This window comes from Cyprinodon tularosa, unplaced genomic scaffold, assembly GCF_016077235.1.
Source record: "Cyprinodon tularosa strain WSP-4 unplaced genomic scaffold, ASM1607723v1 ctg66, whole genome shotgun sequence".
NCBI classification, from domain to species: domain Eukaryota; kingdom Metazoa; phylum Chordata; class Actinopteri; order Cyprinodontiformes; family Cyprinodontidae; genus Cyprinodon; species Cyprinodon tularosa.
Window position 1 is genome coordinate 1,258,942 of NW_024039407.1, and position 15,680 is coordinate 1,274,621.

At 42.1% G+C, this 15,680-nt stretch overlaps 1 protein-coding gene across 1 annotated transcript in view; it reads left to right on the forward strand.

The window, feature by feature from the left end:
• march9 (membrane-associated ring finger (C3HC4) 9) overlaps positions 1 to 15,680 on the forward strand; it is a 32,548-nt gene continuing 16,868 nt past the window's right edge. Inside the window, exon 1 of the mRNA XM_038309426.1 lies at positions 1 to 1,528. Within this exon, the coding sequence (XP_038165354.1) occupies positions 1,196 to 1,528 (333 nt within the window). The 5' untranslated portion in view covers positions 1 to 1,195. The remainder of the gene's footprint in view (positions 1,529 to 15,680) is intronic.

Sequence of the window (15,680 nt, forward strand, 5' to 3'; positions counted from 1 at the left end):
GGCAGGGGGCTTTCAGCACCCTGGACAGCGGCAGCCGGTCAATAATAGAGCTTCTCCTCCTCTGCTCAGCTGGGAGCGCAGCGAGAGGCGCTTTCACCCACCGGAGGATGGAGGGATGACCACGGAGACACGATGTCCCACTGTTTACAGGATGACAGGAAGATTTCTACCCCCCTCCCCTTCCCGGAAGTAGTGGCTGCGTTCCGTTCAGTCTCCAAGCCGACCATTTCGAGGAAGAAAAACCAGCGCCAGCAGTCTCATCAGCACCACATATCTGATCCAATAATCACGCTGCGTGATTTCACCGCGCGTCTCCTTTTTCCTCTACAATATTAGAAGCTGCCTTTTGTCTCATTTGCTTCTTTATCTTCTCTTCTACGTGGATCGCTGAGAAACCCTGATGGACATCGAGCTGAGACGGAAAACATGGGGCTCCAGAAGATGGGAACGCTGAGGGACGTGTTTTTCAAATTTACGTGGATCGTCGAGGGGAATGGTTCCGATTATTTGTGGATCGACCAGGAGCGTTTCAACAAGAAGATGAAATAGGGGGAAAGGACAGGAGGAAAAGAGGGAAGGGGGTGGGGGGACATGATCTGACACAGAGGGACATTAGAAAAATAAGACGGTATCACATTAGAAGAAAACTTGCATTTCATCGTTTAATTTCCCCCCTTTTTTTGGATTATGTTTCTTGACGGGAGTCCCAGATGTGACTGTATGGATGGCATGTCGTTGTTTTTTACACCCCGTCCTCGGTTCCCTGCCTCTATCCTGCTCTCTCTTCCTCTAGTCCGCTCTCTCGCAGTCTTCTGCTTCGGGTAGCAAAACATGTAGGCTCATTTGTATTTATATATATAAATATTAGCTGCTGCAGACCCCGGCAGTTTTTCTGAAGGAAGAAAGGAAAAAATAAGAAATAAAGACAGAAGAAAGAGGAGCAGTGAAGAAAATGGACACCAGTTTGTGATGTTTACTGGGGTGCGGTGGGAGATGCATATAGACAGTGTTTGCTGAGTTGTTTGAGTGATGAATATTGAAAGAGTGTGTCGGTCAGCTGAAAAGGAAAATTTTTCATCCGCATTGGCTTAGACACACATGCCATCAGAGGCGCCAAAAGTGATGATAAACGATTAATAATAATAATAATAATAATAATAATAATAATAATAATAATAATAATAATAGGCTAATAATGTTCAAGTATCGGATCCGCATGTTTTTCAATGAACTGAAGGTCCTGGTGTTTATGCGATCCGATTCACGACAGTCCGGCTCAGACACAGATCGACGCTCCACCGCCATGCGGGGTCTGGGGATGGGCGGCTGCGGCTGGCCGCCTTTCGTCGACTGCCATTCCCGGGACGACGAGGAGGAGTACTACGGCAGCGACCCGAGGCCCCGGAGCCTGGCTTTCGAGGAGAAGGAGCCCAAGCTCCAAGTGGGCCTGGACGCCGTGTCCCTGACCAGCACGGCCAGCAGCCTGCGGACCCCCCAGTGCAGGATCTGTTTCCAGGGGCCTGAGCAGGTAAAGACGCGTCACCGTGGTATGGGGTGGGGGGGTGCATGGTTTCATTCTACATAACCTACATCTATTCTATCTTTCCATTTTCATGTTCCTGTCAGGATTGAGCTCTTACAACCCTCCTGTCCTACATTCCTCCTTTTAACGCCCACCTTCTCCTTAAATACCCATTCGACAAAAAGAAAACAGGATCCTTTCTTTGTTTCTCTTGTTTCTGACAAGCAATTTGTCTTTTTTCTTTATAGCTCACAATCATCACATCTCATTTCGCCCCCAAAGCTTGTACAGTCTGTGCCGCTCAGCTTCACTTCACAGGCAACTATTGTGCTTTTTTTTTTTCATCTTCATCATCATCCTCCTACCCCCCCCCCCCTCCTTCTTGTCCTCCTCTAATAACATGATCCGGTTATCTCAATAACACTGTTTTCATAAGTAATCTAGTCAGCGGCGGAGAGGCAGCATGTTTCCCACACAGTCTGAAATCTGGCCAGCATGGCAACAAAGAAAGTTAGCCAATTAGGTCTGCTGCAGGATAACAAACAGGGTGCGAGGGACTGAATACACATGAGTCACAATATTCCTCCAGAGTATTGTTTCTGCATGTGTCACGCAGCATGATAAACACATGATGGTCACTCATGTTTACAGTTTGGGCTTAAAAGACAAATCAATTCGATATATCTTTTGATTAGGCGTCAGGAGTGTTTGTGTAGTTTTCACATATTTGTAACCAATGCAAACCTTGAATACCCTTTAATAAGACCATCAACCAATTGACATACTGCTAGACCAGACTCTTAAGCAAGCGACAACTGCGGACACAGAGGCAGATTTAACAGTTTATTTCCTAGTTAAATGGAGAAGAGCTCAGTCAACTTAGACAAAAACAGGGAGAGAGAGTCTGAGTTCTGGATCCTTATCCAGAGGATTGTCCTGTGTTGGATTGAGGGTGGACAGGCAGGCTGATTGTTCCAGTATGGGCTCCCCAGAGAGGAGACAGTTCCAGAGCAGCAAGGAGGTGGAGGAAACGGACCTGATCCTGGTGAGCGTCTGATCTGGTTCTGTGGAGAACGAAAGCAAGGAGAGATTAGAGGAGACTCTGGGAGCTTAGTTCACTAGCAGAGCTTGACCTGTTTTACCACTGAGAGAGCGGAACCAACTGGCAGCATGCTCCAGGAAACTGCTCCAATATAAAGGCCACCACTGATTGTCATCAAGGAGTAACAGCTGGAACCCATCAAGCCTGCCAACCTGAAATTAAGGAGAAACACAAAGACCTAACAGTACCCCCCCCTTCAACGGACGCCGCCTGGCGGACGACCTGAAGATGAGGCTGCTGAACACTCAAAGTCATTGATGAGGGAGGGATCCAAAATGAAGGAGCTCAGAACCCAGGACCGCTCCTCAGGACCATATCCCTCCCAGTCCACCAAGTACTGCCTACCCCGCCCACGAGGCCGCACATCTACAATGCGCCTAACTGTGTAGGCTGGGTGACCATCGATGATACGGGCAGGGGGTGGGAGCTCTGGAAGAGGACACAGGGGACTTGAGAGGTAGGGCTTGATCAGGGAAACATGAAACACAGGATGCACTCTGAGGTGGGAAGGCAACTTGAGGCGAACAGCAGATGGACTAAGAACTGACTCAATGATGAATGGACCAAGGAATCTGGGGGACAATTTGCGGGTGTATGATTTAAATGGGAAGTGTTTTGAAGACAACCAAACCCTTTGACCAGGTGTGTAGATAGGAGCCGGGACTCTTTTGCGATCAGCAAGACGCTTATTTTGGGCAGATGTCCTGTGAAGAGCAGCCTTAGTCTGATTCCAGATTCTTTGGCAGTTCCGCATATGGTGTTTGACAGAAGGGATGATCTTATCTGGGAAAGTGTTGGGTAGAAGTGAAGGCTGGAAACCCTGAGATGCCTGAAAGGGAGACAGACCTGAGGCTGATGATATATGAGTGTTATGGGCAAATTCCACCCAGGGTAGGTGTGCACTCCATGAGGTGGGGTTGGAAGCACAAACACACCGAAGGATATTTTCCAGCTCTTGATTAAGGCGTTCACACTGTCCATTAGATTGGGGGTGAAAACCAGAAGACAGGCAAGGACGTGCACCAAGAGCTGAACAAAAGTTTCTCCTGACCTGGGAGATGAATTGGGGTCCTCTGTCAGAGACAATTTCTGTTGGGATTCCATGAAGGCGGAAGACGTGATAGAAGAGAAGCCTAGCTGTTTCTAATGCTGAGGGGAGTTTGGAGAGTGCAACTAGATGACAAGCCTTAGAAAAACGGTCAATGATGCTGAGAATAACCCTTTTATTTTTGGATGTGGGGAGACCAGTAACAAAGTCGAGGGAGATGTGGGACCAGGGCCGACTGGGGATGGACAACGGTTGCAGGAGACCAGAGGGAGGACGATGGGACGTCTTGTTTCTAGCACAGGTTGAACAAGCAGAGACATATTCAATAACATCCTTATTAAGGGATGGCCACCAGAAATATCGACGAAGAAGACCAATAGTGTGACTTACTCCAGGATGGCAGGAGAATTGTGAAGAGTGTGCCCAATGGATGGTGCGAGCACGAATGGAGGTGGGAACATACCGACGGTTAGGTGGGCCTCCGCCTGGGTCTGGTTCAGAGATCTGTGCCTCCTGGATAGCCCCTTCCAGATCCCAGGTGAGGGAACCAATGGTACATGTGGAGGGAAGAATGGGCTCAGAATATTCTGGGGGGTCATCAGGAGAGTAAAGTCTGGAGAGAGCATCTGGCTTGGTGTTTCTGGAACCTGGACGATAGGTGATATTAAGATTGAAACGGGAGAAGAAAAGGGACCAACGATACTGTCTTGGGTTAAGGCGCTTGGCAGACTGAAGGTATACCAGGTTCTTATGGTCTGTCAAAATGATTACTGGAAGTTCAGTACCTTCTAGCCAGTGCCTCCACTCCTCGAGAGCTAACTTAATGGCCAAGAGTTCTCTGTCTCCGATGTCGTAGTTCACCTCAGCAGGAGTAAACCTTTTAGAAAAGAAGGCACAGGGGTGAAGCTTGTTATCCTTGGGGAACCGCTGTGAAAGGACCGCCCCAACGCCAGTATTTGACGCATCAACTTCAACAGTGAACTGAGCAGAAGGATCAGGGTGAATGAGAATGGGTGCTTCCACAAACCTCTGCTTGAGTTCTTTGAAAGCGGAGGCAGCTTCAGGAGTCCATAGGAAGTGTCTCTTGGTAGAGGTCAGAGCAGTGAGGGGCGCAGCGACAATACTGAAGTTCCGTATAAAACGTCGGTAGAAGTTAGTGAACCCCAGGAAACGTTGAAGTTGCTTCCTGGTAGGGTTGGGAATTGAAAAGATTTTCACGATTCCGATTCCCTTTTCGATTCTATGAAATGATTCGATTCTTTATCGATTCCAATTTGGGGGAAAAAGGAGAACAAACAGTTTGATTATCAGCATCAACTTTGTTTACTTAACTATTGCACAATCTTACAAACTCAACAAGATCAAGATGTCCACAGGAAATGTGAAACTGGAGTAACATCTGTGTTTAAATGAAAAATAAATATACAAGAACAAACTTAATAACCAACAATGTCTAATAACAAATGATGGGATAATAACCTATTTTAAATAACAAAAAATACTAATTATAAAAGAGTAGTAGGGAAAATTAACAGTCATTTTGCAGAAAGATGAGCATATCTGCTTTTTCTGGAAGGATACAGGATCTTTCAGGGCTTATGGTGTCTCCAGCCGTGGAGAACACCCTCTCAGATGGGGTGGAGGAAGCCTGCACACAGAGGTAGTTTTCAGCCAGTCAGATAGCAAGGGCAGCGTATCTTGCTTGTTCCACCACCACAGTGTGGCGCTATCCCTGCAGGGGATGGAGGGCAAGCTTTTATAGAGCTGGATTTCCTGATCTACCCTCTGGGCTAAGGAAAGACGGGGCTTTGATTCACAAAGTGACCGCAGCTCGTTGTCTTCCTCCTCGAATAGTTCTTCCAACTTGCGTAACTTGCGTAACTTACGTAAAAAACGTGACGTAAGTCGTGCTCCCCAGAGCCGGCGCTCTAGGCTCTGGTGCTGCGGGAATCGAAAAAAGAATCGTTCAGTGAGCTGCCAAACGATGCCATGGAATCGGAAAATACGGAACCGGTTCTTAACAGGAACCGGTTTTCGATTCCCATCCCTACTTCCTGGTGTTCGGGACTGGCCACTCCTCAACAGCCTTGGTCTTAGCTGGGTCCGTCTTCACCTGTCCACCCTCAAAAACATAACCCAAGAAAGGGATAGATGAGACATGGAACACACACTTTTCAGCCTTGACAAACAGACGGTTCTCCAAAAGTCTTTGGAGAACCAATCTGACATGTAGCCGATGTTCGTCCAGGCTATTGGAGAAGATTAAAATGTCATCAATGTAAACAAAAACAAAAATATTCAGAAAATCACGAAGGATATCGTTCACCAGGTTCTGAAAAGTGGCAGGGGCATTGCAGAGTCCAAAAGGCATGACCAGGTATTCGAAATGGCCAATATGGGTTTTAAATGCGGTCTTCCATTCATCCCCCTCTCTGATACGAACCAGATGATAAGCGTTGCGCAGATCCAGCTTTGAGAAGATGGAGGCTTGGTGAACTGGTTCGAAAGCTGAGGACAAGAGGGGGAGAGAGTATTTATTCTTGATTGTGATCTGATTGAGCCCTCTGTAGTCTATACAGGGGCGGAGAGTGCCGTCCTTCTTGGAGACAAAGAAAAAACCAGCACCAAGGGGAGATGAGGAGGGGCGAATGATACCTGCATTAAGGGAGTCATAGATGTATTGTTCCATTGCCTGCCTCTCCGGTCTGGAGAGATTAAACAAACGCCCAGAGGGGAGAGGAGCCCCTGGGAGGAGATCAATGCAACAGTCATATGGACGATGGGGAGGCAGAGACTGTGCTAGATCTTTACTGAACACCAGCTGTAGATCATGGTAATCCTGTGGAACATTGGTGAGGTCTGGTTTACGGGTGGCTAAAACAACAACAGAGGCTGGAGTAGTTTTAGCAGATTGGAGACATTGGTTGAGACAGTATGGACTCCAAGAATCAATGCGGGCCTTGGACCAGTTTATGTGAGGATTATGCTTACAGAGCCAGGGAAACCCTAGAACCAAGGGAGCTCCCTTAGTAGGAAAAACAAAACACTGAATGAGTTCCTGATGGTTGCCTGAAACGTGGAGGAAGACTGGATCAGTCTGGTGAGTAATAAGGGCCATAGGACTGCCATCCAAAGCAGCCACCCTCAAAAGAAGTGGTAGTGTTTTGACTGGTATTTGAAGTTGGTCAACTAGCGAGGGGTGTATAAGGTTCTGTTCTGAACCCGAGTCCACCAATGCTTGGAAGGAGTGAGTACAACCCTGGACATAGAGAATAGCAGGGAGGGTTAAGTGGAGATTGTTTGTCTCCTTGGATCTGCCCGCCAGAACTCCCAGACTTACTGGCGGGCATAGTCTTTTGGGCGAACTGGGCAGGAGGAGATGTAATGTTGGGATGATCCACAATAAAGGCAGCAACCTGATGTCAGGCGGCGGTGGTGCCCTTCTGAGCTTAGCCTAGCTCTTCCCAATTGCATGGGCTCAGGCTGATTCAGATTGGGGGAAACAGATGGCTCAGGTCTGGCAGGAGGCTGTCTGCTGGCAGTTAAGGATGGACGAGAATTAGAGGGCCAGTACCTCTCTCTAATTCTATGGTCCAATCTGATGGCGAGATTTATCAATTCATCTAGAGAATCTGGTTCGTCACGGCATGCCAGCTCATCTTTGAGCTTCTCATTTAATGAGTGTAAAAAGGCACCCTTAAGGGCTGGTTCATTCCAACCTGACTCTGTTGCAAGGGTCCGGAAGTCGATAGCAAAGTCTGCCACAGATCTGCTCCCCTGTTTCAGGCTCCAGAGCTTCTTTGAGGCAGACTCTTCACTGACCTTGGGGCAAAAAGTTTGTTTGAACAGGTCAAGAAACTCTTGGTAGGAGTAATCTGTAAGAGTACTCTGATCTATTACAGACTCAGCCCATTTAAGAGCCCTATCTCTTAGTAACCCAACTATGTAGGATATTTTGCTGACATCATCTGTGAATGAACGTGGTGAGCGGTTAAAAACCAAGGTGCATTGAAGCAAAAACCCCTTACATTTCTCCAACTCTCCTGAAAAATAATCGGGGGTGGGCGTGATGGCGTCACGGTGCACCGGCAGGGGAGAGGAAACCGGAAGAGGATCAGAAGTAGCAGCAGCACTAACCTGGGGAAGCTTGTCATGTAATCCTTGGATCTGTCTGGACAGCTGCTCAAGATGTTGGCACATCATATTAATAGTCTGATCGTGCTTACCCAGGAGGACTCCTTGTTCAGAGAGCGCGGTCCGTAGCTGCGCTGCAGAGTCGGATTGGCCAGTTGGTTCTGACATACTGCTAGACCAGACTCTTAAGCAAGCGACAACTGCGGACACAGAGGCAGATTTAACAGTTTATTTCCTAGTTAAATGGAGAAGAGCTCAGTCAACTTAGACAAAAACAGGGAGAGAGAGTCTGAGTTCTGGATCCTTATCCAGAGGATTGTCCTGTGTTGGATTGAGGGTGGACAGGCAGGCTGATTGTTCCTGTATGGGCTCCCCAGAGAGGAGACAGTTCCAGAGCAGCAAGGAGGTGGAGGAAACGGACCTGATCCTGGTGAGCGTCTGATCTGGTTCTGTGGAGAACGAAAGCAAGGAGAGATTAGAGGAGACTCTGGGAGCTTAGTTCACTAGCAGAGCTTGACCTGTTTTACCACTGAGAGAGCGGAACCAACTGGCAGCATGCTCCAGGAAACTGCTCCAATATAAAGGCCACCACTGATTGTCATCAAGGAGTAACAGCTGGAACCCATCAAGTCTGCCAACCTGAAATTAAGGAGAAATACAAAGACCTAACACCAATCAGTTACCTCCTTAATGAGTGTAATTCAATAAATCTCAGTATGAAATCCTGTAAAGGCCTCTGAGGACTGTTGGAGGAAATTCAGGCAGAAAGTTGTGAAATGGTTACTGCAGGGTCAGGTAGAACATCACTTGAAAACCAGAAAGAAAAAAATAATAGACAGCAATAAAAACCTAAGTTGATGTGGACATTGAACTAAACTGATATAAGTCTGAGACCCTAACCCCCCCATAGGCGAATGATAGCTCTCTAGGAGCTCTAGAGATCCAGGTTTGTGAGTCTGTCAACAGAACCAGCAGGATCACACACTCCTGTTATCTGCCCCTTACGGAAGAGTGACAAGAAGAAAGATTGCTGGAGGGAGCAAAAAGCAGGCCTGTCCACAGTTTGCTGCAAACGTGTGGGGAAACAAACTTGTTCTGGTCACACTAAAGCTGTAACTTTTTGTTATATATTATGATACATGCCAAAAAGTTATGAATGGAGGCAAACTAACACATCAGATTCTTGTTTTTTTGGTTTATTTTTCTTATTCTTCACAATTGTATTATTTTTATACAATTTTCTAAGTTCCACATTTGTGTGACCACTTTTGCTATAATCCTTTTTTGCTGCTGTAGCATCAGAATTTCCCCATTGTGGGACAAGAAATGGATTTTCTCTTCTACTCTATTCTATTCTATTCTATTCTATTCTATTCTATTCTATTCATTCAAATCACCCTGAATGAGCTGTTTATACAGATCAGGCTGTGTTGCTTTTCTCTAGCGGGAACTGGGTATTGGATCAGAGCTTATTGGGCAGTGGATGGAGAAAAATGTATTTAAAATAAAAAATATTAACATGATTCTTGACCTTTATCTAACTTCCCATTTATGCTAATGCTAGCTCGCTATTGAAATAATCCATTTTATAAATGATTTAATGGTTCTGTAATGGTGGATTGTTTTTTAATATACATAATGCTCAACAAACTTATGTATTTAATAAAAGTATTAAGATCTACCTCTCAATGAATAAAGCATATTTTCATTAAAATATCTATATATATCTAAAAAATAAATAGACAATTAATGCCAGAAGCTGAAATGAAGAGCCCAAAAGCAATATATATATTGTATATCCTTAATCAATAACAGTTACCTCTTTTGTTTTGTTTTTTATTTTTTGTTAATAAGAATAATGTTATTTATGTTACAGCTACAATTTTTCAAGAATCTATTTTAAACCTTCAGTAAAGCAATGTCAACAGATGAGACTGCATGGAACATTCATTTTACAGTGAACAGCATCTGTACTTACAAAAGCTGTAGTGAATACAGTCATTTTAGTGTCTACTATTTTTATGCGTAATTTACAGCAAATATGTTTCAGTTATCTTTCTGCTTATATGTGAAAACAGAAAGTAATAAGAATTGATCCATTCATTGTCTACACCAGCCTGTCCCTATAGAATTACAATTACTCCTCTGATATTTACAGTTACCTACAAAATGTATTGATTATATACAATTTTTAATTGATTATAAAGCTTCAGAAATATAATCTGATAAAAATGTGATCATTTATTGTATATATTTTAATACAGTCTTATGCAAAAGTATATAATATGATCTGCTAAATTAATTAGTAATTTTTCACCTAATTGTATTTTTGCATGGATAATTTTGCTGTGTACTCATTATAGAATAAAAAGTAGATGGGGCTTGTTGGGCCATCTGCATTAGGCTGCTTGATATACATCTCGCTCATAGCTTCAGTGTTGGGTGTCTTCCCCTCAGTTTTTCCAACAAAGACTGTTTGTAAACAAGGTTAAAGAGCTGTAGCCTCCTGTCTGCACCCCGAAACAGGCGGGAAATGAACAGAAGTCACTGTTGTGCCTTATGTTACATCTCATTTCAAGGCTTTTCCTTTGTAGTCATGAATATTTAACCATGATGTTTGTGATGCTTCCTGTATCAAGGTTCACCAAGGTTTTACAAAGGTGCAGTTTCAAAACTACGACATTATAATATTATATTGTTATTCAGACAGTTTAAAGCTGAAAAAATAAGTTTTCTCTAATGCAACACTACCCCCCTTCACCCTACCCCAACCTATTGCTGTGCCCTGCCAGACAGCTTATTTTAAAAGGCTCCTACATTATGCAGTAAAAACAAAAATAGATGTTCTTTGAGAGCAGTACTACCAAAACACCACCTGCCAGTCCTTTCAGGTTAGTGCTGTTTAAAAATATTACAGTTGGTTAACAGCATGAAAATAAAAAAACATGATTTTGTCACAATATGATGATGATACTGTTATGATAAAACTGTTAATAATAACTGTAAAACAATTTTCAAAAGAATAATAACGAAGAGCTTCGAAAGAGGTTTTTTTTTAAATAATGTTTTTTAAAGAGAAAACAAGTAAAATCAGGTTATGATAAACAAAATGCTTTTAGCAGGTAAATTAATACAATAAAATCAGGTAAATAAAAGACACTAACTAAAATATTCCAAAAGGTATGAATGGGAAAAGCCTGCTTATGACAAACGTGTCTGGAAATTGATAAAAAAAATGTAATAATTGAGATGTAACATTGTTTTAGTGATGGTAGAGAAGATTAGCTTCTAGCATTAATGGTGTTTTCATACATTTTGTGGAAAGTTTCAATATAAATATAAGGATACTGTGATATTTTTACCCTGAATAATCATGTTGTCAGTATCTCACAGCAGCCTGAGCCTCCTCAGAGCTCTTATTTTTACTCTGTGTTGTGTAGGAGTCTGAAGAAAAACAATAATCTGTGCGCGTCTTTGAATTGCGGCCAAATGTTGGTCGCACCAGATGTGCAGAAACCTGCGCCGCCTGGACGAGCAGGTAGCTCTGAAGACTGAGATAATTAGAAACACTGTAAATCCTGCAGGAGCACAGATGGATATTACCATTTAGTCACCTCTCAAAGATAGGCATAGAGTGTTATTACAGCCCATGTGCTAATATATGACATCTGCCCTAGAGTTTGAATTGTGAAACAGTAAATTGTAGAGCTACAAGACACAGAGGGGAAATCACTGCAGGCTGGCTTCGAATATACAACACAAGTCTTGTGATGTTACAGACAGGAATCAAGCCTAGATTGCTTCCCCTGCCCACTCACACATATCCCCTCGGTAAAAAGGTTCATGTTTTTCAGGCTTGGGGCTCTCTGGCAAGGTGACTCACCGAGCAACGTGGCTCTGAGCTGCCTCTTTTAGCTTCACAGACAAAGAGAGAGAGCAAACAAAGCACTGAGGGCAAACCCAGAACCGCACTACTACGACATCAGCTCCTGGCTCTCATTTAGCCTTTGTTTCTGCCACCACAGCACGCAGTTTTCTTGCTGTTTCCCTCCTTGGGTGCGAGTATGAGGGAGCTCACGTTTGCCATTTCGTTCGTATTTCATTATTCAAGTAGGTCACTACAGGGGCTGGGGATCATGTTGCTGTCAACGGGACAATTACCTACAGACGTAATCTCCCGGCTCTGCCGGCTACATTGAGCATGGAGGCCTTATTAATTGTCTGTCAGGGGTGTCAGCATGTGGCCTGGATGGTTGGTGGCAGTGATACTGAGCCTAAACCCGGCTTTGTCGATGATAACAGAAGCTTTTCAAAAAGGCTTAAAGGGAGTAAAGACAACTGGAGTAAGGCGAAGTAGAGTGTAAGATGCCCTTTTCTGCCAGCAGCTTTTTTCCAGACTAGCGTGCAGTCTGGAACTCATGGGGGCCACTTCCACACAAAAGTGTCTCGGCTAAAGGTTGCAGACCACTGTCTTAGTCATGAAGTGACACACCAAATTAACACCCTTGTTCTCTTGGAAGTGGCCTCAAGGGACTGGTTGCACGGTCCAGTGTGGGGGTTTATCGATGTGTAAGGGTCAGCATTTGTATTTTCTGCTATTTTGAGGTAGATTCTATGTTTGGGTTTCTTTGTTTTTAATTTTTCCCTGTAGACTCAGTAAATACCACATGAAGCACTCAATGGGTTCAGGAATATCTTTTTATAGACTAATTTTCTCTGCTCCATTTTTGCATTTTAGAAAACACAAATAAAGTGACTGAAATAGGAAAATAGAGGAAAAAGATCACATTAATAAAATAATTTGGCAGCACAATTAAACAGGTTTCAGATGTATGTTTAAATTTATGTTGAACCAACCCTCTAATGTAGCTTTACAAAGATCCGCTGTGAACTCCTCTTTGGAACTTGTTAGGATCAACAGTAAAATAGATCATGAAAATAACTGTAAAAAAGGCAAAATAAGGAATTAGTTTAGTTTAGTTAGGAATGTTAATATGAAATTATAAAGCATGATGTTAAAAGACTGCAGTAAAGAGTTGGATCTTCACCAGGTCTCCATAATAACATCATATGTACCTATCTGACAGTATTTAATGAGGCATGGCAGGAAAGAAAGTATTTTCTTACCTATTATCAAAAAAGATCAGTCCTTGTAGAATTTGCTTTTTTTTTTAAACCTTTTTTTTTTTTTTTTTGCTTTGCTGTGGCCTGGATTACTGAGAACCTCCACCAGCATCCTAAATCACAGATGGTATGTGAATTTGTTCAGCTCTATGGGAATGTGGCCAGAACAATGTGCTTTGCTCAAATGAGACCCAGATTAAATTTTAAGTTAAGTTTGGAGGTGAATCCATAGAAATCCATAGGATGAGTTTTATGTAAGGATGCACCAATTAAGAAAAATCTGTCTATATTGATATTTGGTGTTAATATTGCTTCGTGAAAAAAGCCTCCATTCATGAATATTGCTTAGTTGAAGTGTAACTTCGTACTTCTGCCTACGTATCATATTTAAAACTGCTTAAAAATAAACAGCAGAACACAGCGACACTAACATGGCGAGCAGAACAAACATGGTAATGATCATTTTGTGAAAGAGCAGTTGGTTTGCTCTCCAGTTTTCACCACAAGCAAAGTATCCGTGGAAGAGGCCAGCAGCCCTGAGTGGTACCAGTTTCAGGAGCTGGATCAGAGCTTCTGTGTGGTTGCTCCCATCAATTCATATCTAAAACAAAACACTTGATTACCAAAAATTCATAACACACGTCTTGTGACCTATCGGCACAAAATTAATCATCATTACTTAAGACAGTCCTTTTGTCTAATTTGAATGCATTATTTAATTTTTTTTTTTATAATCACTCTTAAAAATGAATGTTTTATTTTTTTCCAATAGCTTTTAGGTCATATGACAGACTGACATAAATATAGAATCTAATCATTATACTGGAATGGAAAGATGATGAAAACTTTTTTCATTCAATTGTAATTGCTTTAATATTTTTTATTTATATTTAAGATGCAGAATACTATAATATAATGGCTGGGACATCTGGACAGCACTGTAAGACATCTATTTTTACAGTTTATTGGCAAAAAAAAAAAAGAAAGAAAGAAAAGTTAAGTGAAAAGTAGTACTTTAAACACCCTGCAACCCTGAGCGTCATCACCATCACACGACCCAAGCAAAGACTACTTGGTGTCCCCTCCCGTTTTCCCCCTAGAAACATGCGTGTAAACAGCAATAAGATGAAAATAAAGACCTGTCCAGTTTTACTTATTATATTGGGACCAAAATGTGAAAAGAAAGGATTAATGTAGTCTAGCACTGATGTAAATGTTGTCACGGATCAGAACAGAGGACCCAGTATTTAAGAAAAGACAGACAGTGGGATTACTTTAAAAAGCGTTTATTAGGCAAACAGGCAAACAGATCAGAACATGTCCGGATTATTATCAGAACACAAAAAGTTTGCTAGAGAACTTTCACTGAAGGCTCGAGAATAATCTGGCACTGATGACTGGGCGAGGGCTGATTAAATACAAGCTGAAACAGGTGGATAAGATAAGCGGTAATGAGAAACTGGGTGGAGCTAGGCAGGAGAATGAAATGAGTAATCAAGCCAGTCATCAGTGCCAAGATAATGACAAATGTACCTACAATATATTCTATATTGTTATTCTCTATCAATGATGCTGTGGGCCTGTTTGTCTAATTAAGGTCCTGTAAAAATTGTTAGAGAGTCATGAACTCAGAAATATGTGTCCATTTTTAATTCAAGTAGCCTTTGAAAAAAGTTCACTCTGAACCAATTTTGAAAAATGACTTTAATCTTTTACAGCTAATTTTAACTTTAAACTAATCCTTGGTTTAAACTGATCTTTCTCATTTACATTAAGTCTAAAATAAGATCTTCTGAACCATGGATGTATAATGACAAAAATTTCCTATTTATCCTAAATATTTTGTATGATTCAATATTTCATATTTATTCGATCCTACTGCATTTATTTATTTACCCCAGATTTATAATTCATGATAACTCTGAGCTGAAGCTTTAGATTCTACAATTGTAGCGATGAGCAGGAGACACTTTATCCCATTATTGATTTTTAACAAGCTCAAGAACCTGACATGCCTGAGAGTTTTTAAGATTGTCTCCATTTGATATCTGAGACATTTCACTTAATGACCACAGCATCTACACATCATAATCATTCCTATTCTGAACCTAAGTAGACTGCATTAGTTGTAAGAGCAACCTTGCTCATGGTGGTGCAGCGATGGCCACACCTATTTTGAATTATAATCAGGGTCACAATTACATGAGTGTGAAAGAATAAACCTTAGTAATACTATTACATTTGACTTGTATTAGTGTTACCCTGCAACTAAATGTTTCAGTTGATTTTTTTCCACAATAAGGGATTTTCAATTCCAGGTAAAGTGAAATTATTGGTTTCAAACCATGAATATAATTTTTTTTACCTGAAAAAAAAAAAACAATAATAATTTGACCAAATGACATGGATATCTAACTTCTTTCAGTGTGGCTCAGTGCCAATGTAGAAGTACAACAGACCGTTCAGTACCCATGCATTTAATATGTGTCTCTCCTAGGGCTGGACGCTATAGAAAAAAAGCTTATCAATAAAAAAAAAAAATGCATATGGATCGATATCGATAATTATTGAAAAGATTTGAAACCATATTATGTGCAGCTCTGCCTGGACATTTAATTTTAATAAAGAACACAAACACAGACTTCCAATTAAATATTTATTTAACCAACTTTTTTAACCATAACAGAATTGTTTTAAAGAAAAATAACTTAAGAGACCTGAGTTATGTTATTAAATACTGACAAAGAATA